Genomic DNA, 27,737 nt, shown 5'->3' on the forward strand with positions numbered 1-27,737 from the left:
CCTCTTCAAAACCCAAGTGAGGATATTTTTAACTGGATCTTAGAGCTTTCTGTCTCTCCATTGACAGCTACACAACTACCACTTTGATGCTTCAAAAAGTTCATAAAGAGATCGTAAAACGAATCTATATGAATTGAAATAAAAGCCTAAATTCAATCTGTTCGTCATATATTTGTCATATAGATTGTCTTTTCAGAATTTTTTTTTACTAAACCGTATGGATTCATGTTTTACGATTTTCATGTTTTACCTCAACCAAAAAATGTTTGTGTGAAAATAACCTACATTTTTGACAAAGTATAGGCTACATTATCTGCAACATGGGTTAGAAACATAGCTAACGTAAAAGTTGCGAAGAAGGATCAGAAAATGAATTTCACCGGAAGATGGGCATGCTTTTAAATCTACACCTGCCATGTGAAAATATAAAAAGCTAAAGCATAGTGGTACATTGGTGCTCCTGGTGTGAGTAAAAATCCCCTTTTCCAATATATGGCCCTATATGGAAATAATAAATATTGCTGAAAGTTAATCAAACAAGTCATTTCTCTCTTTTGTTTGTTGTATTCTTGGAGGAGACACTCACTCCACGTGATACTCCTCATGTCGTGATGATATTATTTAAAGCTCATATAATTAACTATGAATCATCACGATATTTTGTAGCTCACTAATGAGGGGGAAACATTTCACAAGTCCCTGGCGTCTCCTGTTTTAAATAACACTTCTTCTGGCAGGAGTGGAGATAAAAGGGAGAGAGATAACATGAGAGAGGCCCTGGGAATAACACAGCCGTGCTTCTCTGCCACATGTTTGAGTGTAAGAGGTTTTTAAGGTCAGAGCACTTCAGATGACCCCGTTCTGACCTCTGGACAGGCATTCAAACAAACACTGTGAGAAGATTGAAGTGTAGGAAAGAGAGACAGAGTGTCTTACATTTTCCTGGGCAGGTACAGTGGATCACATGTGTGATGTTGTACGATCCTTCTTCCCTCCAACCATCAGTCTGATCTGTCCACAGCACACCTGTGCAGCCGGAAGACACCTGGGTATTTAGGGCCTCCAATCTCTCTCATATGTGTGTGTTGATGTGGGTGTCCTGACTGGGGCCTCTGATATACACATGGTGATGAGCTGAATTATTATTATTTTTTCTTTCTCAGATGCCAAGAGTTGAAAAATGTTCAGCTTTGTGTAAATCACAGCGCTCATCACTGTCACTTTTTACCCAGCCGTCCAATCGCAGTGGCTAAAAACGCTTTGGTGGACACAAGGCCTTAGAGACTTCTTTTAAAAATCCTACTGACTCCAAACTTTTGAACGGAGACATTTTAATGATAAGCTTTTACTTGCAAGAAACCTTTTCTGATCTGGCCCTGAAAAATAGAAATTCTTCCTTACCCAAATTTCCTCCTTGCCCGCATCTGTCAAGATTCCTAGTGCCTGAGGAAAAACTTTGGTGTTGAGAATGAACACAATGCCCTGGGAAACAAGGAATCTGGAGCTTTAAGTTTAGGATTTGCAGCGTTCAGAAAGCAGAGCAGCGAAGTGAAAGTGATGAGTGACTTTTATGTAATACTCAAACTGGATATATCAAGGTTTATTTGCATGTTATCAGTTGTTTTTAGAAATAGTTAATAGAAATAGAGCTGGTTGTAATATACAGAGAACACGTCATCATTCCTTCTGAGTATATGCTGATACAGAGATTGTATGAGATACATTTAACAGATGGATCTGTTCTTCTCAGGGTAAATTGATATGGTGGAACATAAACTCCACTTATGGGGATCTTCATCGCAGTAGTATTTCATGTGTGTGTGTGTGCCGCTGTTTATATGCATTAGTCTGCACATTTTAAGTGTGATTACACGCACACACCACAGGTAACTGGATCAACATGATGATCATGCTTAAGCATTCAAAGCAGGCAGACCTCATGACCAGATCCAGAGAAACGCTAAGCATCTCACATACAGAAATACACACGATTCCTTGAGGCCATGAGGGAAACTCTGTTGCTAAGGAGAGTCGGGCAGATCAGATGAGAGTCTCTCTCTGTGTGTGTGTGTGTGTGTGTGTGTGTGTGTGTGTGTGTGTGTGTGTGTGAGAGAGAGATGGGGGGATGTGAGTGCTAAATTCAATACATATGTGTTTGTGTATAGGTGCTGGACTTGAAGTGTTTTTTGCTAGAGAAGAGAATCATATACAGTGCCCTCCACAATTATTGAACCCCCTGGTAAATATGATCAAAATTGGCTGTAAAAAATAAATCTGCATCGATTATCCTTGTGATCTTTCATTCAAAAAATGTGCAAAATTCTAACCTTTCATTGAAGTAAAAGAATTGAAAGTGGGGGGGAAATCACATTATGAAATAAATGTTTTTCTCCAAAACATGTTGGCCACAATTATTGAAACCCCTAGAATTTTTTACGAGTAAAATATCTCTGAAGTATATTCCCATTAATATTTACCTTTTTTAGTACACCAGGGTGACTAGGAACATGAAACTGTCCAGCTATGACTTCGTGTTTCACAGGAGTTTAAATATGAGGAAACACAAAGGCCAAATCCCCTTAATCATCCATCACAATGAGTAAAACCACAGAATACAGTTCTGATGCGTAGCAAAAGATTGTTGAGCATCACAAACTAGAAAGTGGCTGTAAGACAGTAGCTAAAGAATTGAAAATCCCCATTTTGACCATCAGGGCAATAATTAAGAAGTTATAACCAACTAAAGATGTTATGAATCTGCCAGGAAAAGGACGTGTGTCTATACTGTCTTAATGCACGGCGAGTATGAAAGTTTGAGTGGCCAAAGACTCTCCAAGGATCACAGATGGAGAATTGCAGAGATTAGTTGAGTCTTGGGGTCAGAAAGCCTAAAAAAAAAATTATCAAACAACCCCTACATCCCCACATGTTGTTTGGGAGGGTTTAAAAAAAAACCTCCTCGCTCCTCCAAAAACAAATTCCAGCAAATTTAATTGTCAGACACGACTGGATCTTCAAACAACACAGGGTTCTGTGGTCAGATGAGACTAAAACAGAGCTTTTTGGCAGCAAACACACTAGATGGGTTTTGTGAACACAAGGATAAAAAGTACCCCATGTGTACAATTTAATATACCATTGGATCTTTAATGTTGTGGGCATATTTTTCTGCTGGAGGTCCTGGACTTCTTGTTCAGATACATGGCATTGTGGATTCTATCAAATATCAACAGATAAAAAATCAAAACCTGACGCCTTCTGCTAGAAATCTTATAATGGGCCGTGGTTGGATCTTCCATCAGGACAACGATCCAAAACAAACATCAAAATCAAAACAAAAATTTGTTGTGGAGCACAAAATGAAGCTTCTGCCATGACCGTCTCAGTCCCCTGACCTGATGAGTGGGCTGAACTGAAGAGGAGAAGCACCAACATGGATCTGGGAATCTGAAGGATCTGGAGAGATTCTGTGTGGAGGAATGGTCTCTGATCTCTTGTCAGTTATTCTCCAAATTCATCAGGCATTATAGGAGAAGAGTCAGAGCTGTTATCTTGGCAAAAGGAGATTGCAAAAAGTATTTAATAAAAGGGTTTCAATAATTGTGGCCAACGTGTTTTGGAGAAAAACATTTATTTCATAATGTGATTTTCCCCCCACTTTCAATTCTTTTACTTCAATGAAAGGTTAGAATTTTGCGCATTTTTTGAATGAAAGATCACAAGGATAATCGATGCAGATTTATTTTTTACAGCCAATTTTGATCATATTTACCAGGGGGTTCAATAATTGTGGAGGGCACTGTATATAAATTTCTTGATCAAAATTTACTCTCTTAACTGTATCTTTTTGGGGAGTTTATATATCTATGTGTGAATAATAGTTATATCTTTACATTTAAATATTTTACATTCAAGTACATTACTTGTATGGACTCGCACTCATCTTGTCATTTCCAACTTTTTTCGTCAGTGGTCTGTGTCCTTGTTGCTCTTTTCCATGCAGGCTATATTTCAAGTTTTCTATGGCTTTGACATGTCATACCATATGTAATGTCAGCGATGAGACATGAAAACCAATTATGGTCAATGCCATTCAGTGTTGGGGAAATTTATTTTTAAAAGCCATGCGTTACAATATTGTGTTACTAAAAGTAACTAATTGCCTTACTTAGTTACTTTTTGTGGAAAGTAATTTTACATTACTTTTGCGTTACTTTTTCCTCACCTGGGCTGGGCTTGCTTGTTTGTTTTTCACCAAAAGAGAAATGAATAAGCCTCGAGTGAAGGAAATGTGAATTCTCACCTGTACAGTAGAGGGCACAGCTCAAACAAACACTTCAGCTGTGCTGACCTTCCGGATTGCAGAAGAATTCCTATTTTCTGCTTAAATGTTTGAATTAGAAAATCGAAAGTCAGCAGCAAAGGCGGTGGTTAATAAATTGAGATTAAGTACATAAGGTATATTTGTGTTATTTAACATTCAAATATTGCAGGTTTGCGTAGTATTCTGAGTTTTCATATTCACTGTTTTTATTCATTTTGAGGAATACTAAACCTGTTTTTGTGAAAATGAGATGGGTAAATGCCTGCTCACATTTAGTCTACAACTGCAATAACAATGTTAACACAGCGAACACAACGCCTCTGCACTTTCCTCAACATGGGGACAGGAGAGGTGTCAGTCAGTACATGAGAAAACAAAGTAAATTGCGTTACTTATTTGAAAAAGTAAAGCAGATATTTCGTGGTAATTTTAAAAGTAATGCGTTACTTTACTAGTTACTTGAAAAAGTAATCTGATTACAAACATGAACAAACCTGGCACAAACCATTTTTGCATGTAGAAGAACATGAATGACATTTGAGAGGGAAGATTTTCAGCAAATAAAGACTTAAATTCCAGTCTGTTCCTCACATGACACTCTCATATGGACTGCTAATGCACAAGTCATGTGGAACGCCTCAAAACATAGCAAATATTTGTTGAACTTCAACAGAAGCAGGCGTTACATTTCTGGAAACATTTTGAAGTGAATATTTAAACGAATCAGCGAATCAGTTCAAATGAACCGTTTAATTAAAACGGATTTGTTCAAATGAATTGGACCAACTCTAAATCAAAGTCTGATGGTAAAAGAGACCTTGATTTATGAAACAAATTGGTGAAATAGTGCATGTAAAAAGGGGGAAAAACGATAACCACAGACGAAAGAATAAAAAGCCTGTTTGACCTCTCATCGTTTTGTGGTCAGAGAGAGCTTTGTCATTCTCCGACCGCAGAGCTGAGCATGGAAAGGTCTGGAATGCCCCAAACTGTTTGGGACGTAACGGTCTTCTTAAAAGCCTGCCAGTTAACCTACTCCACCCCACACACACACACACACTCGCCTGGTTTAACCCCGACTCCCTCCTTCCCTGCACTAAGGTTTATTGCATTGATACCAGATTGTGTGAGGGGGGTTTTGAGAAGTGGTTAAAAGCCGTATAATCAGTATCTTAATGTATATTTTAGCACAGAATATATATATTCTATACACACAGTATCTTTATTTTTATTTAGGTATTTTTATGCTAGCCTTTTCTGCTATCTGTCAATATATTTTTTTTCTATTTCCACATAATTGAAGCTCTATGGAAAAATTCAGGGAAAACTGAATAAAATGTTTGTATACATTTTTTTTATTATAATTATTATAATAAAAATAAATAAACTTTTATATCTGACATTACTGATTCATTTAAATACTAGTTGGAAATCATGAGATCTATCTATCTATCTATCTATCTATCTGTCTATCTATCTGTCTGTCTGTCTGTCTGTCACATTTTTGGAAACCCTTCTAAAAACTGCAAAGGGCATTTTGGGTAACTTGACTAGACCCAGACAGAACATGCAGAATTTTTTTTATTTTTTTATTTTTATTTTTTTTATGGGAAAATCTATAGATTTCTGTAGAATTCATTTAAATATGGTTAAAAAAAAAATATGGCTACCAACTCATATTGGTGGCTGAAAGCATAATAACACAGTTATTTAGCTAAATACTTTCAATGCGTGGGAGGTACAGTGTGTGAATGATGGCTGTTGTGATTCTCAGTTATACAGTTTCTTTGATAACCATCAAGATGTGTGTGTGTGTGTGCGTGCTGAAGTAAGTGACGTCACCCTGCAGGTTTTAGTGGAGGTGCTGTTTAACGCAGGTCTGCTGGTTAGCCTGTGTGCTTGCTGGACACAGTAATGGCAGGGTAGTGAGCCAGAGAGAAGCCCTCATTCAAGCTCACTCAAAACGCTGATCTCTAATTAGCATCCTAGACCCAGTAGGGTGGTTCCTGCATGTGCATGTGTGTGTGAAAGCGAGAAAGAGTGTGTGTTTTTGTAAATGTGTGCGGTTTTTTGTCTTTTTGGCCTCCATTATCACTGTCTCTTTGTCCTTCTCACGCTCTGTTCGTCTGTGTGTCGAAGTGTGTGAATGTGAGTGAGCGTTTCTCTGGGTTCCCGATCCATTGCGAATCCAGCAGGGTTAAAACGTCCCTCTCAAGGATCAGATTACCAGAGAGAAACAGACAGAGAGAGAGAGTGACAGGAGGTTTCAGGGAATACATGGATTGTCGTGCAAGTTAAGAAAGGAGCGAGGAATAAATACAGCAAGAAGGAACTTTTTTATTAGTTTGCTTTTTGAACATTTAATATCATGAGGCATCTTTTCCCTGAAATCAATCTCCTTATTCCCTCCCCGGCTACCGGCAGTCACGGACATCGAGTCAGGTAGAGTGTGTTATGTGTGTATTATGTGTGAGATTTCAGGAAAAACAGTGTGTGTTCTTTAACAGCTTATTTACAAAACCTTTTTGTAGAGCAAAAGGAGTTGTAGATTTGTAGTTTGATCTTCTGAAACAAGGTCTTTAGGGTTTATAGGAGGTTGTGCGGGCATCTGTTAAGACTTACTCAGGGCAGATTTTGGTTTAAGGGATTTCTTTCAATCAAAGCCAGTCTATATGGGATCTTTGGAGACATCAGCGCTGCTTTTTGAGACTTGTCTCTTACTCTTTATGTGTGTCTGCAGTCATGTCAAAGAGAAAGTTTACATAATAAAAGCATTTATACTAAACTTTGATGCTGAGGTGTCAACATACGTCTATGCAGCAAAAAACGAGAAAAGGATAACAAAAGGAAATATGTTGTTGCACTCTCATGATGGATGGATGGATTGATGGATTGATGGATGGATGGATGGATGGATGGATATTGAGCTAGTGTGTGTTTGTTTGTGTTTTCTTTTGTTGTCATAGTACGGTCTGAATGATGGTGGCCACCCGAGAGCGAGGGATGCTGTTAAACACAGCGATCAGTTACTCTGGTTAGCCACTGTGACCCTCATCAGATCCAAAAATGTACAGTCATGTGCAATATTAAAAGCCCATCATATAGTGTGGGCTTTATTGCTCTGATGTGGTTCAAAAATCACCACTAATGCTGTTTTTTCCCAGTCCAAAGATGTGTTTCTATATAATGTTTCTGCTGATGAACAGAACTTCATCATTCCATAACATTCATATCTTTGGAAACAAAGGCTCATATAATTTCTAAACCTTTTTTTTTTATCTCTCTTTCAGTTGGGATGACAGCAGTTCAGTCAGCAGTGGGATCAGTGATGCAATTGATACTGATGACATCAACACCAGCTCCTCCATAAGCTCGTATGCCAACACCCCCGCCGCGTCCCGTAAGGCCCTGAATGGACAGGTATGACCCTCGCACATTTACACACACGTACATTACAGTACGCATTTATTTATGAATATTAACATTACATATCTGTGCATGCGCCTTTGTGTAAAACCTGAAAGTTTTAGATCTTATAAGCACCAAACTGCCATTTTTCAGTTATTTACTCAGCTCAACTCTATAACAATCGTACAGAAATGTAGTGTATAGAAAATCTTCTGGCTTTGTTAGAGATGCAGCTGTACATTGATGTCAAAAGCATAAACTCTCAGTCCCACTTGAAACTAGAAACATCAAACATCAAGTTCATCAAGAAAAGAGTTATTTACAGAATTGCAATAGCATTTCATAGTATTACTTTTTACTGTATTTTTGACCAAATAATGGAAGCCTTGGTGAGCATAAGAGTATAAAACATTATAGTATCTTACCAACCCTAAACTTTTGAACTGTAGTGTAACTGGACTGCAAAAACAATGGGTTTTTTTTTTATTAGTTTTCAGCCATTTTTTATTTCTTAATCCCCCCTCTATATAGCATTTATTTGTGATCCAACAACATCTTAAATACAAAGAGGTTGTCCTCCGGTGCTCTGTCTGTCCACCCCCTTTCTTTCTTCTGGTAAAACCCCCTTCTTTTTCTGTTTACTTGAACCCAACTCTCACATTCCCCTGCTTAAGACCCTCATAAAGTGCTAAATAGGTGGAGTTGTGTCAATATTTAAGCCAAAGCAATTGACATGCCTCTTTGCAATAAAACAGTGGAACAAATAAGCGGTTAAGAGCAAACAAGTTTGACTTCAGGACTATAATTTCTCATTATATTGAAATGCTAAGTTTGGTAAGTGTGTGTGGAATGAAAACCTGCAAACTCTAAAACCACCAAATCTACTGGAAGTTGTGATGCATTTGTTGTTTTATTGACATTGTAATACATGTTGATGTAAAATTATACAGGTAATCATAAGGAAATATATTGATAACTGATAACTCAGTTCTGAAATTTGGAGTCTAATTACCATATAATATGTGAGTACTTTCTAATATTGATGTATTTAAAATGTTGATTTGAATTGGGTATTGTTTTCCATATCCTCAGACAGACACAGAGAAGCATTCAGCAGGCGAACGCAACACTGCTTGGGCCAGTGATGAGGTCAAGAAGTCGGATGGGGGTTTGGATTGTGGCATCAAAATGGATGGAGGTCTGAAGTGGCGGAGGAACCCTTCGGATGTGTCGGAGGAGTCTGATAAGAGCAGCTCTGGACGGAAAACTGCACCCATCTCTCAGACCGGCTCTTGGAGGAGGGGCATGAGTGCACAGGTGGGCGTGACCGTACCCCGGACCAAAAGTTCAACCGGAACAACGGGAACCGGCGCGATTAAGACACAAGGGACAGGTAGGTGTTCTCTTACCTAGAGCGTTCTGAATATATATCAGCTGTAACTGGTCAGTGATGGGTTTTTTAAGCGTGGAATTCAGAAAAGTTTCATTTGCCGCTTCACGATTAATTGAAATAAAAGTACATTTAAGGTACATGTTTCAGAGTGAATCGCGGCGCTGTGTTTTTTTTACGTCAGCAGCACATGATCCAGAATTTTCAGTGTCTTTATTCACAATAAATAAGTCCATCCATTCATATGCTCTTGAGTTTGAATTTGCTTGTAACATACATTTGGGAATGCAGCATGCACCAAACTTGTAATGTGAAGACTTTATAAATCTGTTGACAACAAATGAGTAGTGGTTTTCCGCCAAAATAAAAACATGAGAGTTTAACTTTTGAAAATGAAGAAAGAACTGTAATTATTATTATTATATTACAGTTGTACTGTAAAATGTTTTTTTCTTAAATACTGTTATAATATTAATAATTGTTTAATAATAATAGAAAATAATAAGAATTATTATTTTATATATAATAAAAAAATGGCCAGATTTTGCAGCCCTAAATACAAGCACAGCAAACCTGGATCTTTTTTTTTATAATTTTTTTTAGTTTTTTAGTTTTTTAAATTTAGGAATTTTTATAATTTTATTTAGTAATAATAATTATTATTATTTTTATTTTTTTATTAAATAGTCATATTGATTTATAATCAAAAAAACATTTGTCAAAATTGTGCAGCTCTACAAACAAGCACAGCAAACCTAGATCTCTTTTTTTCCCCAGGATTTTTAAATCGCAAATCGATTTTCCCCCCCAAATCATGCAGCCCTAGTTTAATTTAACACACAGTGAAATCCCACACACAGTGTTGACATTATCTGCAAGTTTTGTGCATTATCAGCTCTTCCAGCTGTAGCGTTCTTTTCTCCAATAGGTAAAACAGATGACGCTAAGGTCTCAGAAAAAGGCCGTATGTCTCCCTCTTCCAACATCGTCCAGCATTCTTCCTCAGACGCCGGTCGAAGTAGCGGAGACGAAGCCAAGAAAACCCCAGCAGGTCGAGTCCCCACAAGCACATTCGGTTTCAAGAAGCCCAACGGCGTCCACACTGTGGTAACCACCTCCAGCATCACACTGGTCACAGCGAGCGGCGCCACCATTACCAGCGGCTCCGCCACCCTGGGCAAGATTCCCAAATCCTCTGCACTTCTGGTTGGTGGGAGAGGGTCATTAAAAGGGGCTGTGGATGGTTTATTGCCCCCTCAGGAGGACGGATACCTGTCCCCCAGTGCTCGTTCAACGCTTCAGTACCGTAGTCTACCTCGACCGTCCCGCTCAGGAGCCGCGGCCCGCAACGGGAACCGATCGTCCACAAGCAGCATCGAGTCGAGCCTGAGTTCCCGAACGCCCGTCCTTACTACCATCACAGCCAATAAGCCGAGAGATTCTGCTACTAAAACCAACGGGCACACAATCCAAGCCAATCAGACGGACAAAGAGAAGGGCGTGACTTCAGAGATGGACAACTTGAGATCCAGTCCGATTGTTTCGGGAGGAGGGGCTGCTACTATTCCACAGACAGCGAGGCAGGGGAACAAGTACAGTGAGGTCTCGTCCCCTACATTGCGAAGGTACAAACAGGGCGGTTTAACATACCACACAGAATTTCACCCTTATAAATCTGAGTTTTCATTGACGCTTCCTCAATGAATGGCTCTATTCATCTTCTCAGGCCACACTTACATTGCCAAACATGTGAAAGAAGGAATGAGTTTTTGTAACCTCCTCCAGTTCCATAGTTAGGGTCTTTCTGAAGCTGTTTTCTTAACCTGCTTTATGACAGTCATAGATCACGACTGTTCGGGGGGCTCACGTTTTTTGCTGCTCGTGTTATTGATTATTTTAATCTTTTTCCACTATTTTTTAAGGATAGAAACATGCTTTTTTCTCTTCAGCTTCATGGGTTGAAAGGGACATAGTGAACATTAAAGGTTGGAAATAAAGAGAAGTATGGCTTTGCAAGTATCAGTCATATTTAGTATACTTGCACATTGCTCATACTTCGGTGTTTAACTCCTTCAGAACTTTTTTACTTTTTTTTTTTTAATGATGATAAATAGAGGGGGAATTCTCATAGACTTACATTGAAGGAAAGACCAAGCCATCTACAGACCAGAAAATTATAGACTCCGATACACAACACCATTCATATTTTTTGTATTATTATTGTATTAAAATTATTCAGACACTTTGACCTGACCATGTTTTCTTAAGTGTTTTTTTCTTTAATTGCTAATGCCACCTTTTTACACCACAGACTGAACCACATTAAGCATTGCTTGGTAATTTATTGACCTAAATTGGTATTATCTAATTGTGTACTTAAATGTAACAGCTCACAGCTATTCAACCTAATTCATTTGTGACAGTCTAACAGAGTTCTTGTCATATTTTATTACCATTTTCTAAACTATAGCGAATAAACTGTGATAATGTGAGAAATGTTGAAGGTGTCTGAATAAATTTTGGCTTGACTGTAATTGGATTTTAATAAATTCTCTGTTTCTCTCAGACTTTTTGGAGGTAAGGCTGCCAAGCAAGCCCCAGTCACCACTGCAGAGAGCATGAAAAACTCGATGGTCATCTCCAACCCCCACGCTACCCTTGGGCACACCCAGTCCTCCGGCGGGCCCTTGGACTCCCCCTCCACAGTGCCAGGTAGTGGCAGCAGCAGTCCCCTGTACGGGGGTCGCGGCGCCAGCGTAGGGGGAAGCGAACAAGCTTCGAGCCCTGGCTCGGTGTACTCTACAGGCACAGGGACCTGGGGAACCACCATCAGCAGCTCTTCGGCTCTCGGGTACCCCTCTGTGAGCAGCATGCACACCAGCAGCGAGTCCATTGACATGTCTGTAGGCAGCGGGCATCACCGTGAGGATGTTCACCTGGCACTGATGAGAACGGGTAGTGCCAAGACGGGCATGTCAGAGAGGTGAGTCTGGAAGAGAGTAGGAAAAAACTTGTTTTATCTCTAATACTGGTCTGGAATATTGAAATATTGTGATGTATAATTCAGAATTTATAGTTTGGTAACACTTTAGTTTAGGGTCTAGTTCTCACTATTAACTAGTTGCTTATTAGCATGCATATTACTAGGATATTGGCTGTTTATTAGTACTTATAAAGCATAAATGGTTTATTCTGCATGATCATATTCTACATCCCTTATACAACCCAATACTTAAACTTAACAACTACCTTACTAACTATTAATAAGCCATAATTAGGAGTTTATTGAGGCAAAAGTCGTAGTTAATAATTAGTTAATAGTGAGAATTTGACTAAAATGTGACCTATAGTTCTAATCAGAATTACAGTATGTTTGATTCTGAATTAGAATCAGTGTTTTTATTCTGAAATGTCAAATTTCCACTGCAAAGTTTTAGGGGGTAACCACAATTATATTTGGGAATGAATCTTCTAAATGATTATTTCCTGTGTGTACGGAATCCAGGAGTCACTCCTGAACTCACACTGGCATAGTAATGGCAATAGAAGAAGAGACATGACAGCTGCAGTGTGTGTGTGTGGTCTTCGAGAATCAGAATTCGAAATCGGAATGCGAATCCAAATTAGAATTCTGTTTTTGATTCGCATTCTGATTTGGAATTACTATTCAGTTCATATTTTCTATCCAGTTTGTTGAAACACCACATATATCAGTGGTTCCACCTGGATATATGAGGTTATATTTAAGTATGATTTTCTGACCTCTGGAAAAAGTCATGTAAATTAGATTTAAGTTCGGAATGAAAACCAGTTAACGTATTTCGATTCAGATTCTGGTCACACTAAGTTATTTAATTGTTGTAATTATAATTATATAGCTCAATTACGGTAAATTGTAAATTATAATTTAGTTCTGATTACAAATTCTGAATATCAACACACACACTGCAAAGTTTTAGGAGTGATAACCGCATTTTAAATGCTGTGAATCCCCTACATTTCTGGTATATGTAAATAATACAGCAGTCAGTCATGAAATTTGATATGATTGACATAGCGATAACTATAGAAAAAGAGGTGTGACATCTGCATTTAACAGCAATGTGCATAATCTACTGAATCCAAATCAGAGTTCTGATTTCAATTCAGATTTTGATTCAGTTCATACGTTAGTTGGTGTTTGTTGAAAAACCCAAATGATGGATCAACTTTAGGATTTCAATTAATCAATCATCGTTCTATCACAGTGCTCATAAAAACCTACTTAAAGGAATAGTTCACTTAAAAAAGAAAATTCTGTCAGCATTGCTCACCCTCAAGTTGTTTCAAACCTGTAAAAAATGTCTTTCTTCTGCTGAACACAAAGGAAAATATTTTGAAGAATGTCAGTAACCAGACAGTTGATGGACCCCATTCACTTTCATAGTAGGAACAAAATATCTTCTTTTGTGTTCAGCCGAAGAAATACATTTTTTACAGGTTTGAAAAAACTTTGAAACAACAAATGATGACAGAATTTAAATGTTTAAAGGAAAACTATTCCTTTAACACACTTTTTTTTAAAGTTGTGATACTGCAGTGTGGAAGCCTCTTTGGGTGTCTCTAATTCTGTATTCATCTCTTCTCCAATGATCTTTTTCTCTATCAACCCTCTCCTCTCCCCTCTACATTCCCCAAGTCCCCTCTCCTCTCCCTCTGCGAGTCCTAAATTCAGCCGTAACACATTGCCACGGAAGCAAGACAGGTAAAATGTCCCATAGCTTCTGGGTCCACTTCTGCTGCTTTTTAATACTGACATGGCTTTGTGTCTTTGTGTTTGCGTAATTTTATAATGTAGTTTTTAAAGACTCATCAAAAATTCATCTAAATTGGGGTTTTGTTCCTAGTTTTGAGGCCATCTATGCCAAGTGAGGTCACCGTAATTTTGTTGAATATGAAATTTGTTCATATTTTGAAACAACATTCTTTTCCCGGAAATGTTGTCCTAACCCTATCCCTAACCCTATCCATAAGTTATCCCTAAAATCAGAGGGAAATGATAGGTGAATAACACTGATGTAGAAGCATCTAACCCTGGTTGTAAGCCTAAACTTGACATAAACTGTAAACTTGTCCCTCAGCTCTGATTTAGACCACTTCTATTCTTTATTGCTAACACAGTATAACAAAAAGTGTTTATGAAAAACATTGCCTTTACCCTACCTTTAAGCGCACCCTTAACATTTTGTCATAACTTCTGGCAATTGATACTCTAACCACGTCTAGTGGTGAAATCCATAACTTTGCTCAATCAAAGCCTTCATTACAAATATGATTTATTTGCCTTAAAATTAATGTGACCGCACAGTCAAGATTAGTTTTTATTTTGAGTTCTAGATTAATCAAAGGATGATCACCTTTAATAGTGCAATTATAATTGAATTATGCCTTATTATCTGTCTGGAAAACCATCCCTCATGTTTAAGTTCCTCTCCTCCCTCGCTGATTCATTTTATCCGTCTCTCAGCGATTCCTGCAGTGATCGAAGCACGCTTCCCAAGAGGGGACTCAAGCACAGGTGCATTGTGGGAATATGCAGATCTTACTGCAATGACACTCACGCTCTCCTTCTTTCTGTTCTCTGATCTCTCGCACATGCTTCCATGTTTTAATATGCAGTGTGGCCACAGTTTTATTTTTGAGCACTGTTTTCTGTTGCAGTTTTGGTGTGAGCGCATGGCACTTTTTGTACAGAGTCCGTATCACATGTACTGTATGTGAAGTAGCAACTTTTTGGGAAAATTTCTGTTTTTCTTTCCACAGTTTTATTACTTTATTTGTCTGCAAAGTTGTAGCACAATTTTTATTCGTAATCTTCTCTTTTTGCTTTTTACTGGTGAATTCTGAATAATAGTTTTGTTTTTGTGTGTGTGTGAATGCAAAGTATATATTACACATTCATTTTAGTTATAGATATCCTAAAATAATTTTTCATATACACTACCGTTCAAAAGTTATCTTATGTTTACCAAGGCTGCATTTTTTCTTAAGAAATGTAGTTAAAACAGTAATATTTTGAAATATTATTACAATTTAAAATAACTGTTTTCTATTTTAATATATTTTAAGATGTAATTTATTTCTGTGATGGCAAAGCTGAATTTTCTGAATCGATACTCCAGTCTTCAGTGTCATCATGTGATCCTTCAGAAATCAAAGCTCAAGAAATATTTCATATTTTTATCAATGCTGCAAGTTGTGCAAATAAATACTTTTTGTGTAAACCTTAATACATATTTTCAGGATTCTCATTGATTGAATAGAAACTAAGTTAAAAAGAACTGCATTTATTTGAAACAGAAATCCTTTGTAACATTATAAATGTTTTTACTGTCACTATTGATCAATTTAATACATCCTTGCTGAATATATACTTAATAATTTCTTTCATAAAAACTTTTGAACAATAGTGTATTATGGCATAATATTTAAAATACAATACTATACAGTTAGAAATATAAAATGACCTTATATATACTAAAGTGTCTTTGTTTCCTCATGCATTGGTCAGGTTTCAGATCACAGTATTTGTAATAGTGACATTTGAATGCTGGTGTCTGATTGGATGATGCTCTTGCAGGTACGCCCCTTCACCACAGCTGCGTCAGGAAGAGGCGCGTGATTGGCTGCGCTCACATTCGGCTGGTGGATTGCAGGAATCAGCCAGTAACTCTCCCTTCTCCACCGGTTCCAGCTTGACATCACCCTCTGGAACAAGATTCAACTTTGCTCAACTTGGTAAAATGCATATACTATGAATGAATATATAATACTTGATATAACATTTTCTGTCTGTAGTCTGTCAAGATAATTTGATTTAATATTTCTGTAATGCACTGTATAAATGCGTGCCAATATATCAGAAATAATAAAAAAATAGACTTTACCTAAGTGTGCACTTTACTATTATTATTTGACTTATCTAATATGATTACGTGTCATTTTGTGTTTTTTACAGGAAGCCCCACAACAGGTGCTCAGATAAACCTGGCCAGCCTGCGCAACAACAGCCTGACCAATCAGGACGTCCCGCTGGACAGCCATGGTGATTCCCGTCTGCGCAACTCCTGCATGTCGCTGGATGAGAAGACCCGCACCATGAGCCGGTCGGGATCTTTCAGGGACGGGTTTGAGGAAGGTGAGAAAGGGTCACTACTTTGGAAAAGTTGCATTGAGTTCAATACATTCATATTCTTCAACACTTTTCATTAGTGAACCATCTTGATTTAATTTTCCCATTGCAGTGCGTTCTGGGATTACCATATCCACAAATGATAAATCCAATGCCTTATAATTTGACCAAAACAAAGTATCTTAGAAGAATGATGTTGTGGCCTATCGTTGGGAAGTCTATGCATCAGGAGCTCATTCACTGTTGTTCTTAAAGATGATAGAAGGAATGCTTAAGAATAAATTCATCAGCTTGAACTCCATGTTGAAAAACACTCACAGACATCTGAATCCAGCATAAGCCCATCTGTCTACCCTCAGTCTATTCACCCATTACACTAAACCAACAATCTCTGTTCTCTTCTCCACAACTGATTGCAGTAACAGACATTGAGTCTTTTTGAATTATCATTGTTTACACAACGCTTTGTTACATTTTAAGTCTTTTTTTCTCTCTTTTTCTGCTCAGCCCGAACCTCCCATTCACTCATTTACTGTACCTGTTTTGAGTCTTTTCTACAAGATGATTGACAAAGCAGCCAAAGACAGTTAAGCCATAAACTGCCACTCGTGGCACAGTAACCCAGTATTACACAACTGAGTATTTAGTGTCACTTCTGAAACAAAATACAGGTTTAAAGCCATGTACATTCTGTTCAGAATCAGAATATGATACGGTATATGTTCCACTAACATGGGTCTGAACTCTGTGACTCTGAAACATGAGTGTTGTAAAAGTCCCTGAGGAACAGGTTTAAGAAAGGACTTGATCCACACAGAGGAAGTAAAGAAGATACATTTCATATCCTCAGCCTTTGTCTGTCTGTCTATCTATCTATCTATCTATCTATCTATCTATCTATCTATCTATCTATCTATCTATCTATCTATCTATCTATCTATCTATCTATCTATCTATCTATCTATCTATCTATCTGTATATCTATCTATCTTGCATCTGTCTGTCTATCTATCTATCTATCTATCCATCTGTCTGTATATCTATCTATCTATCTATCTATCTATCTATCTATCTATCTATCTATCCATCTGTCTGTATATCTATCTATCTATCTATCTATCTATCTGTATATCTATCTATCTTGCATCTGTCTGTCTATCTATCTATCTATCTATCCATCTGTCTGTATATCTATCTATCTATCTATCTATCTATCTATCTATCTATCTACCGTCTGTCTGTCTGTCTTTCATCTATCTATATATCTATCTTTCTGTCTATCTGTCTTGCATCTATCTATCTATCTATCATCTGTCTGTCTGTCTGTCTGTCTGTCTGACTATCTATCTGTCTTGCATTTATCTATCTATCTATCTATCTATCTACCTACCGTCTGTCTGTCTGTCTGTCTGTCTTTCATCTATCTATATATCTATCTTTCTGTCTATGTCTTGCATCTATCTTTCTATTATCTGTCTGTCTATCTGTCTTGCATCCATCTATCTATCTAACTATCATCTGTCTGTCTGTCTGTCTGTCTGTCTATCTAGCGTCCGTCTATGTGTTTATCTATCTATCTATCATCTATCTATCTATCATCTGTCTGTCTGTCTAAATATCTATCGTCTGTCTATCTTTCTATCTATCTATCTATCTGTCTGTCTATTTGTCTGTCTGAAGCTCTCTCTCTCTCTCACACACACACACACACACACACACACACACACACACACACACACACACACACACACACACACACACATTACAGATGATGTTTTGGTTTTCTGGGTGGTCCTCAGCCAAGTTCATAAGCGCCGCTGGTCTTTCATTCTCACATCTGTAACCCTGCCCACATCACGCCCAGGCAGGCGTTTGGCTGATCTGGCATCATCAGGAAGTGCCAAGCGACCCGTGGGTAGACTGTGTTTAGGCTGATGTCTGTGATTTGTTTGGGAAATGATTTGAAGTCACACCTCTGGACTCACATTCAGGATCAGCGTTTCAATCTCTGACTGACGCTGTTATTACCCCTGATGAGTCACATCTTGTCGGGGCAGGTGAAAGTTTAATTAGAGGTTTTAGTTGTTAGACGGTTGTGTGTGGGTCGATGCTTTTGTCTGGGTGTGTTTGTCTGTGTAGGTTAACTGGGGGTTAACATTGCTTTTATGAGAAATGAGCATTCGTTATTTTTGCTGGATGTAATCTGTATTGTGTACTTTAAAATCTACAATTTCCATTAAGTATTGATTGCCTGGCAAGTGGCAACAGTTTGTTACACCCCAACACAGTAGAATTGCAAGTGTTTCACACTAGAATAAGTCTTAATTTCTATAAATGTATGTTTATCCCTTTAGTTCATGGATCGTCCCTCTCTCTGGTGTCCAGTACCTCATCCGTCTATTCAACGGTGAGTTTTCAAGCCCTTTTAAAGTTTTTATTAAAAGTTTTTCTTTCTTTGGTTCGTACAAAGTTTGAGGTTGTCAAAAATTGTTATGCAAATGTTCAAGTACGATAGATAGATATTTCACTCAATGATTGTATAGTATCTCAGGTCGAGTGCCACACCTCCATATGGGCGGCACCTTTCACCTGCAGTGTTTTAGCAACACTTCTCTCTCTGACACACGTGTAGTGAGTCTTCAGTTCAGATGAGCTTGACTTCAGGAGCAGAGGTGTTAGTTAGTTACATACTTATGTAGGAGAGATTTATCTAAAAAGGATCAGATTTACTAAAGTATAAAGACTGGAAAGACATGATGATGGCGACTCTCTCTATGGGGAGAGCTGTGAGTGCTTGGGGATACACGGTAGGAGCCTTAACTTTTAGATTACTCTCATTCTATATTTACATATATTTATTTTTAGATTCTATATTTATGCTGGATATTATTAACATTCATTCTTAATTAAGTACCAGTAAACAGGAAACTTATGGTGTGTAATGTTGACTTGAAATGTGTGTTTGTATCTTGCTGGACTTAAACCTGCTGGAGTTAATTGGCTGTATTAATGCTGATCCAGGAACAGATTCAAGCAGATCTTCCTTCTGGTTGTGTTTTGTCTGTAGATGAAGGCTGTAAAGTGTTTGTGTATGTGGGTGACAGCTGTCATGCAGAAACACAATGTTCCTTAGAAACAGACATACAAAAAACACCAACTCTGTGCTGCTTTTGAAAGCACTGATTCATTCTGCACTGCATCAAAAGCTAGATATAATGACAGGAAAATCTTCAGTCTCAGAGTCAACAAAAGATCAGAGAAGTCAAACAGAAGCTCTTCTGATCAGAGTTGCATTGATAAAGTCACATTGTTGAGTCTGTATAATCAAACACATTTACAAAAAGCGAGATTTGATTAAATCGAAACCGGCTAGACGCCGGCGGGTTTGTCCCACATGTCATATAATGCTGTGACGGACAGATAACGCTGCTGTTTTAATGCCACTGTCAGTCTAGCTGTCGGACTAGTGTCGACAGCATTGAAAATCATTATAGTGTGATGTCGTAACACACCTTGTGGATGTCATTACATGCCAGACGCCACACAAAGAGCACTAGTTTGCTATTGTTGTCTTGAGCTTTCATGTGTCACCAAGCATGTTTTCAAAATGTTTGAATGATTTTGAAAAAAATTAAGAAATGTTATGAAATAATATGAATGAGAAATATTTCATAATGCACATTATTTCTAGATCACTAATCAAAGAAGCTCATTTCTGAAAAAGTCTGACTCTTTTGTACCACAGGTCGATTGTTCTTGCTTCCATTGAAGCTCAAAATGCTCTTTAGGTTATTTTCATATCATGCTGGATCACATGATCATCAGGTTTTACAGAAACTTTCCAGTTCAGCTGTGGGTGATGCCTGGTATTATCTAGTAACCAACTTCCAAACAGTGAATCACTCTCAGTGATAGTCAAATGTGTCCAACTTCCTCTTCGTCTGCGAGTGTACCAGTATGAGCTCATAAATCACAGGAAAAGGAAAAATTCCCTCTCTAGAGCTTTAGGATATCATTCTGTTCATTTTCAGGTGTGTGTTGCTGTCTGTGGTGTTCGTTTTATACCCTCGGGAGAGAAAGCAGCTCATTTTTCAACTGCTATTCAAGAAAAGCTGTGCAAATGTGCTGTTTAAACATGCTAATTACTATGTCTTTTTATTTCAACAGACGGAGGAGAAATCACATTCAGAGGTGAGGACATGTTTTTCCTTTCGCAAAAACAACACACACGGCCCCCCACATACCTGTGAAGCACATTGCCGTCAGTAGCGTGTTTATTCACCACCATTGACCTGTTGTGAACACAAACTGTGGGTGGATTCACGGTCGGATCTCATTTCACCGCACATCTCTGTGATCTTTACGTCCACCTGTGCAACACTCCTCTATTCTGTACATACACCTGCAAACTGTTTCCCCCCTTTGATACCAAATCACAAAGTTCTCTTTCCACGACACACCTGGATCCCTTGTGTGTGCCTCCTTTTCCTCCTTTTTTCATCTGCGGCTTTTTTCTTCCCCTTTTCAACTTGTTTCTGTTCTGCATTTTTTTCTCTCCAGATCCGCAAGCTGCGTCGAGAACTGGACTCCTCCCAGGAAAAGGTGTCCGCCCTGACGACACAACTCAGTGCCAATGTAGGTGGACACAGATACATAGTTCTTTATTCTTTTATTATATCTATGGGGCATAATTAATTCCCAATTCCGTATCTGGTGTCAGTTGTCAACCTGAGGCGTCATATGAATGGTGTTATAGTAATCCCAGTGACGCCTGTGTGGGTTGTGTGGTTGATTAATGTCAGTGCCGATCATGACCTCATTGGAGTTTCCAGTTGTCTTTATCTTTATTCAATAGGGCTGTATCTTCAGCAACACACAGTCTATTGTATTTTTGTAATACTTTTTCCTACACTTAGCCTGTACTTACCTGTGTATTTAAACCTGTTAAGAAATTAAACCTGTTTTTTAAGTGTTAAGTGATTACTTATATGAGAGTTGCAATTGCGAAAAAATAGTCACAGCTGTACAGTTATAATTGTGTGACGCTATTAAAGCAATGAAGTAGAAATTGTGAAAGATAGTCACAATTTTGAGATCTAAAGAAATACTATGAGATATAAAATAGCAATTTTAAGAAATTGTCATAATTTTGAGGAACAAAATTTGTTATTTTGAGGTATAAAGTCACAATTATCTGAAAATGTCACAACTGTGAGATGTTAAGTCATACTGTGAGATATAAAATGAGAAATAGTTACAGTTTTGAGGTAAAAGTCGCAATAATGAGGAAAAAAAGTTGCCATTACCAGAAAAGGTCACAACAATTATATATATATATAAAAAAAACGCATTTCTGAGGTAAAAAAAAAAGCACAATTTTGAGAAGAAAATCACAACAGTCAAAATTTTGAGATATAAAAGTCGCAGTTATCAGAAAAAAGTCGCTTTGTGAGATATAGTCAACAGTGCCGGGGTAACGCATTACAAGTAATGTTAGTTACGTAATCAGATTAACTTTAAGTCACACAAGTTACTTTTTTCCCCATTTATTGACTCTTCTGTCGCCATGATGAGAGAAAACATGAGTAAGTGCAGAGGTGTTGTGTGCGCTGTGTAAACATGATGGGTAGTTTTAGACTAAATATGAGCATTTACTCTTCTCACTTGTACAAAAACAGATTCAGTATTCCTAAAAGTGAATAAAAACAGTGAAATGCAAATCTGCAGTAATTAAATATGTTAAATTACACATATATACTTCTATTTAATCTCACTTTATTGGCCAACGTCTTTGCTGCTGACCTTCGTCAACCCCGAGGCTTATCCATTTCACTTTTGGTGTGGAAGGACAATTACATTTGCCAAAAATACAACTTTTTGTGTTATTAAAAAACAAACAAGGAAGCCCAGCTCAGGCGAGAAAAAATAACACAAACGTAACGCATTACTGTACATTAAAGTAACTAAGTAGCGGAATTAGTTACTTTTTTAGGGAGTAACACAATATTGTAACACATTACTTTTAAAAGTAACTTTCCCCAACACTGACAGCCACAATTATGAAAAATAAATACTACTGGCGGCCAGTGTATATTTATAAAATATAATAAACTAAATTAAAAGCAAGACTATGCAGAACAGACTTGTCAGAACAGGTATGTGCCATTTCCACCAGAGAAATTTTATATTTTATGGCTAAGGACAAATGGTACGGTACAGACCGTGTTTAGTGTTTTTGATATGTCCTTCTGAAGATAAATGCATGTTTAAATCATAAAGACATGTGTATAATGCCCAAGGCAAAAGTATCCTGTCTTTTAAGTTCTAACCAGACAAGATGTTTTAGAGGTACTAACAAAAGAGGGGTTGTGTTCTAAAGACTTGATTTTCTATTTTTGGTGCATTGCCATGTTTTCCATTGTAAACACGTGTGTACAGTTTCTGACGTAACATAAACATGAACTTGTCGACTTGTTGAAAACAAAGTCGATTTTTGACTGGCATGGAATGAAGTGAAGGATTGGTTTTGACGTATGCAGCACTTTGCTTTGGTTTGATGATTATATTCGGTATGCAGACACAACTCTTTTGGGGGTGTTCAGCTATGGAACAGTGAGAATATCCTAATAGGGAGAAAAAGAATGGGGAGAAAAAAAAAGAATTAAAAACACCAATTGGCCCTTGAGACTCCAGTAAAACATGTCAAGGCCCCGGGCGGCCTCTCTGCTTTGTCTGTCTCAGTTATCAATGCTAGGAGGAGCTTCACTTCTTCATAATATAACGCTGTAGTTGAGTTATCTGAAGCTGAGCTATCTATGGAACAGCAGAGGAGCTCTTGTGATGTTTGTTCTGACGGGAACAGCTCTCTAATATGGCTCCCTTTGAACCGCTACCCTTCTCATGGGTGCACAGAGAAACACGCTCCCTCTCAGACAGAAACATATAGACAGGGAGGCTTTACGGAGACATATAAGGTGAGGCGATGACCCAGAAGATACAGTACATTTACGCTTAGTGGTTGCTCTTTCGTAGTTTATGAGTATTGGCTTTAAAAGTTTGAACATTCTCTTATATTTCTTTCAAATATCTCATGAGAAATGACACTGAAACCAATGAGACAATTGTTAGTATATAAAAGGAGCTGTAAAATTAGTTTAGATTTGAACGTTTTTTGAGTTTGAGTTTAGATTTGAAGTCTCTTTTTCAAAATGTAATAACTGAGCACGATTTGAGACATTGTTGAGATCTGTTTTAAAACTCTAGAGGGTGCATGTGTGAATATTGAGGTTGTTTTCTAAGGGAAAACTCTGAGCATCAAGAGATTTTAGAAAAAATCTCAATTTTATATCCATTTAATCTCATTGTGGAATAGGAGAAACAGTTGAAATGTTAAAAAGATCATTTGTATTTTTTTCTTCTTTTTTTTTTCATTCCTACAGGGAAAATTTGATTTAGAGGGAAAGGTAAATTGTAATGAGAGGGTAAAGAAGGTTTTTGTTGTTGCTTGTTAGTCTGGGATACGGGCCAGAGTTTAGATTGCACATCTAAGTGTTTGTTTAAAGGTAAAGATTGTTATTTAGTAAGTTTGAGCTTTGCTGCTTCAGTTACGTTTCAATAAACAGGTGGCTCATGCACAGGTCATGCGGTTCATGCAGCTTTGAGCAAAATGCTTTTTTTTTTTCTTCTTTTTTTTTTACTCTTGTTATCATCGCAAAGGAGAAAGCTTTGCTTATACATTTTATTTTACTCCCTTGAAGGCAGATTGCACAATGTCCATGTATTATATGAATGGTGTATTATTGTGTAGCTGAGATGCATGCGTGCAACAAAGACGTCATTTTGAACTTCAATGAACCCCCTTTCTTTAGTTTACCTCTTCTCCCCGGTTGTTCTTTATTAGGCCCACCTGGTGGCAGCGTTTGAGCAGAGTTTAGGCAACATGACCATCCGCCTGAAGAGCCTCACCATGACCGCAGAACAGAAAGTAAACATCAGCACGCTTTCATTTGGATTTATCACACTTGTTCATTATTAGACATAGAGAGAAAATGATTTTGCAAGATGCATTGTCAATGAATATATGCGTGTGTGTCAGGACTCTGAGCTGAACGAGTTGAGGAAAACCATCGAGCTGCTAAAGAAGCAAAACGCAGTGGCTCAAGCAGCCATCAACGGTGTCATCAACACTCCAGAACTCTCCTGCAAGAGTGAACGCACAGGTGAGGCAGAGAAAATAATCAATAAATACACACTTAAAGAAATGTATTACAATCAGATTCAACAAACCCTCTACAACTATACGTTTACACAAATTACATGAAGTTTTAAATGTGCTAAATGAGCATCTATCGTTCCCTTTAATGTGTTAAAATTACTCTTCTACTTTAAAGGGATAGTTCACCCAAAAAATGTGCATCTGTCATTCATGTGTAGATGCTTTTCTGACATCATTGTGTTCTGATTGGTTGATGATGTATTGGTCAGTTTTGCAGTTTTTTACATTAATGTCACACTTGATGTCGACTAAAATCTTAAAGTCCATTTGTCAGGTAAAAATGGTTCGTCCCCCGGAGCGCAGCCGGACCTGCGCATGCGCAGACAGCACTCGTCTGACAGCGTCTCCAGTATCACCAGTGCCACCAGCCACTCCAGCCTGGGCTCCAACATGGACAACCCCGACTCCAACAGCAAGAAGAAGAAGAAGAACTGGGTGAGTCCACACTCCTCTCAGCAACATTTAAAAGGGTAGTTCACTCAAAAATTTAATTTTGTCATCGTTTTCTCACCCTCAAGTTGTTCCAAACCTGTTTGAGTTTCTTTCTTCTGTTGAACAATAGATATTTCGAAGAATATGGGTAACCAGACAGTTTATGTGCCACATTGACTTCCTTAGTATATATATATATTTTCCATACTATGGAAGTCAATGGGGTTCATCAACTGTTTGGTTACCTATATTCTTCAAAATATTTTTTGGGGGAAAAACTAAATGATGACAGATTTGTCATTTTTGGGTGAACTATCCCTTTATTGTCCTAACAACTGTTTAACCGTGGCAAATCTGTGTGTCTCTTCATTCTATCTTTTGTTTGTGTCTAACATTTGTCTTTTATGTTTTTGTCTGAAGTTGCTTAAACTTAAAATATTATTATAAATACTACTAAGAAACAGCTACCGTGATATGTAACTTTTCCTGAAACTGTATTAAATCTGAAATTTAAGGACCTGCCTTTTTGTAGTGGAGGTTAGTTTACCATGCACATAGAGTTTAATATATTGTACTTCCTGTTTTGATGTGTCATGCTGGCTGTAGCTGGTGTCCTGTGCTGGAGGTGACGTGTCAGATGATGAATATGAATATGAATATGAATACGTATGTTAAATAATGATGACTACAGTTACCCTGTTATGTTTGGACAAGTGTGACATTGATAGGCTAGCAGTCTTGTAGATTTATATACACTACTGTTCAAAAGTTTGGGGTCAGTAAGATTTTTTGTTGCTGTTGTTTTGGTTGGTTTTTAAAATAACTAAATCATTTTATTCCGCAAGGATTTTAAATTGATCAAAAGTGACATGAAAGACATTTGCAATAAAAAAAAAAGTATATATTTATTTCAAATAAATGCTGTTCCTTTGAAATTTCCTTTTGTCAAAGAATACTGAAAAAAAAAATCTGGTTTCTGCAAAAAATATTAAGCAACACAACTGTTTTAAGCATTGATAATAATATTAAATGTGTCTTGAGCAGCAAATCAGTATATTACGTTGATTTCTGAAGGATCATGTGACTGAAGATGAGTAATAATGCTGAAAATTCAGCTTTGCGTCACAGGAATGAATTACATTTTAACATATATTAAAATAGAAAACTGTTATTTTGAATTGTAATAATATTTCACAATATTACGTTTTTTATTGTATTTGTTATCAAATAAATGCATCCTTGTTAGCATAAATTATAGACGTTTTTTTCTTTTTTTTTAAAACATGGAAAAAATCTTACCGATCCCAAACTTTTGAGTGATACACCAACAGTTTGAGTTTTAAATGTTTAGTGTCCCAGTTTGTGTTGTTATCCTTAGATTGATTTGAGTTGTTTAAGTTGATTTTGAGTTGTCCAGACGGTCATATAGTGTTTTGGAGAACGGTAACCAGCTTAACTAGGTCCCTATCAACTCTTCCTGCAATGGATTTGTGTCATTGCTTGTGCATTGGTCCTCGTGGACGCATCACTGAAGGGTTTGTGTTGGTCTTGATGGTTTTTCAGGTGAAACATGGTGATGTAGTTCAGCAAGACTCTCAAATCAGTTGTTCTTCCCGCAGTTTTAGTGGTAGAGATTGTAGACGGTGATCTGACAGTGATTTGATAGTGTCATGTGACGGGACACAAACACACACGGCTGAATGTGCTTTTCTGTCTCTCTCTGTTTTTTCGCTGTGCTGTCGCTTCATATGGCAGGTGTATGAGGTAAGAGAGTGTGTTAGTTAACCCAGCTTCACTCCTAACCCTGCTAACCGTTAGATGCACTGCTCCTCAGCTCACTGTGTTTGTCTCCTTCACACTGTCCTTCTCTTCTCCCTCTTTTTCCCCTTCTTTCCTTTATATTCAAAATAATGTCCTTCTTGAGTCATTATATTTATTTTAGTGCTGTCAAATAAATGAATCGTGATTAATCGCTTCTTACATAAAAGTTTGTTTATATAATATATGTATGTGTATATAGTAATGTACTGTATGTGTATAGACAGACATGCGCGCACACACACACAAACATACATATATATTATATAAACACAAGCGTTATGTTAGATGCGATTAATCGTGATTAATCGATTTGACAGCACTAATTTATTTATACAATTAAGCTAATATTTATTTTAGTACAACTGCAAAGTCTGACATTTTTTCCCCTTTTTTCCTGACCTTCAAGTCATGGGTTCTTGATATTTGAATTCTTGATTTTTATCTTGAACTTCTTGACTTTTAGTTTTAGATTTTGAATGCTTAAATTCCTAAATGTTGAACTTCTTGATAATCAATTTCTTGATTTTGAATTTATTTGTTTTTCATTTTCATTTTAAACTTGATTTTACATTTCTTGATTTAAACTTTTTAATTATAAACTTCTTTATTCTATTATTCACATTTCTTTATTATGAACTTCCTTTTGAATGTAAACTTCTTTGTTTAGATTTTTTTTCTTGATTATGAACTTTTTAGAATTTTTATTCTTATTTTACCCTTCTTGATTATGAACCTCTTTATTTTTTTATTTTTTTAACTTCTTGATCATAAACTTCTTTGTTTTGAATTTTTTACTTTAAACATCTCGATTATGAAATTATTATTATTTTTTACTTACTGATAATGAACTTCTAGGTTTTGCAACTATACCGAAATAGATGTAATTGTTTAAAACTGTCAAAATAACAGTTTAAAC

At 37.2% G+C, this 27,737-nt stretch overlaps 1 protein-coding gene across 9 annotated transcripts in view; it reads left to right on the forward strand.

The window, feature by feature from the left end:
- The window catches only part of nav2a (neuron navigator 2a), a 206,573-nt gene that overhangs the window by 171,102 nt on the left and 7,734 nt on the right, over positions 1-27,737 (forward strand). For 7 of the 9 annotated variants that reach the window (XM_082157208.1, XM_082157211.1, XM_082157209.1 and 4 more), the window contains 14 exons: positions 7,615-7,744; positions 8,825-9,125; positions 10,051-10,747; positions 11,689-12,105; positions 13,801-13,866; positions 14,629-14,679; positions 15,742-15,899; positions 16,120-16,299; positions 18,648-18,700; positions 20,461-20,484; positions 20,854-20,928; positions 24,194-24,277; positions 24,389-24,512; positions 24,843-25,003. In XM_082157208.1, the coding sequence (XP_082013334.1) occupies positions 7,615-7,744; positions 8,825-9,125; positions 10,051-10,747; positions 11,689-12,105; positions 13,801-13,866; positions 14,629-14,679; positions 15,742-15,899; positions 16,120-16,299; positions 18,648-18,700; positions 20,461-20,484; positions 20,854-20,928; positions 24,194-24,277; positions 24,389-24,512; positions 24,843-25,003 (2,521 nt within the window). The remainder of the gene's footprint in view (positions 1-7,614; positions 7,745-8,824; positions 9,126-10,050; positions 10,748-11,688; positions 12,106-13,800; positions 13,867-14,628; positions 14,680-15,741; positions 15,900-16,119; positions 16,300-18,647; positions 18,701-20,460; positions 20,485-20,853; positions 20,929-24,193; positions 24,278-24,388; positions 24,513-24,842; positions 25,004-27,737) is intronic. The other 2 variants (XM_082157210.1, XM_082157213.1) reach the window with 2 other exon arrangements.

Source organism: Leuciscus leuciscus, assembly GCF_965113295.1.
Source record: "Leuciscus leuciscus genome assembly, chromosome: 2".
NCBI lineage: Eukaryota > Metazoa > Chordata > Actinopteri > Cypriniformes > Leuciscidae > Leuciscus > Leuciscus leuciscus.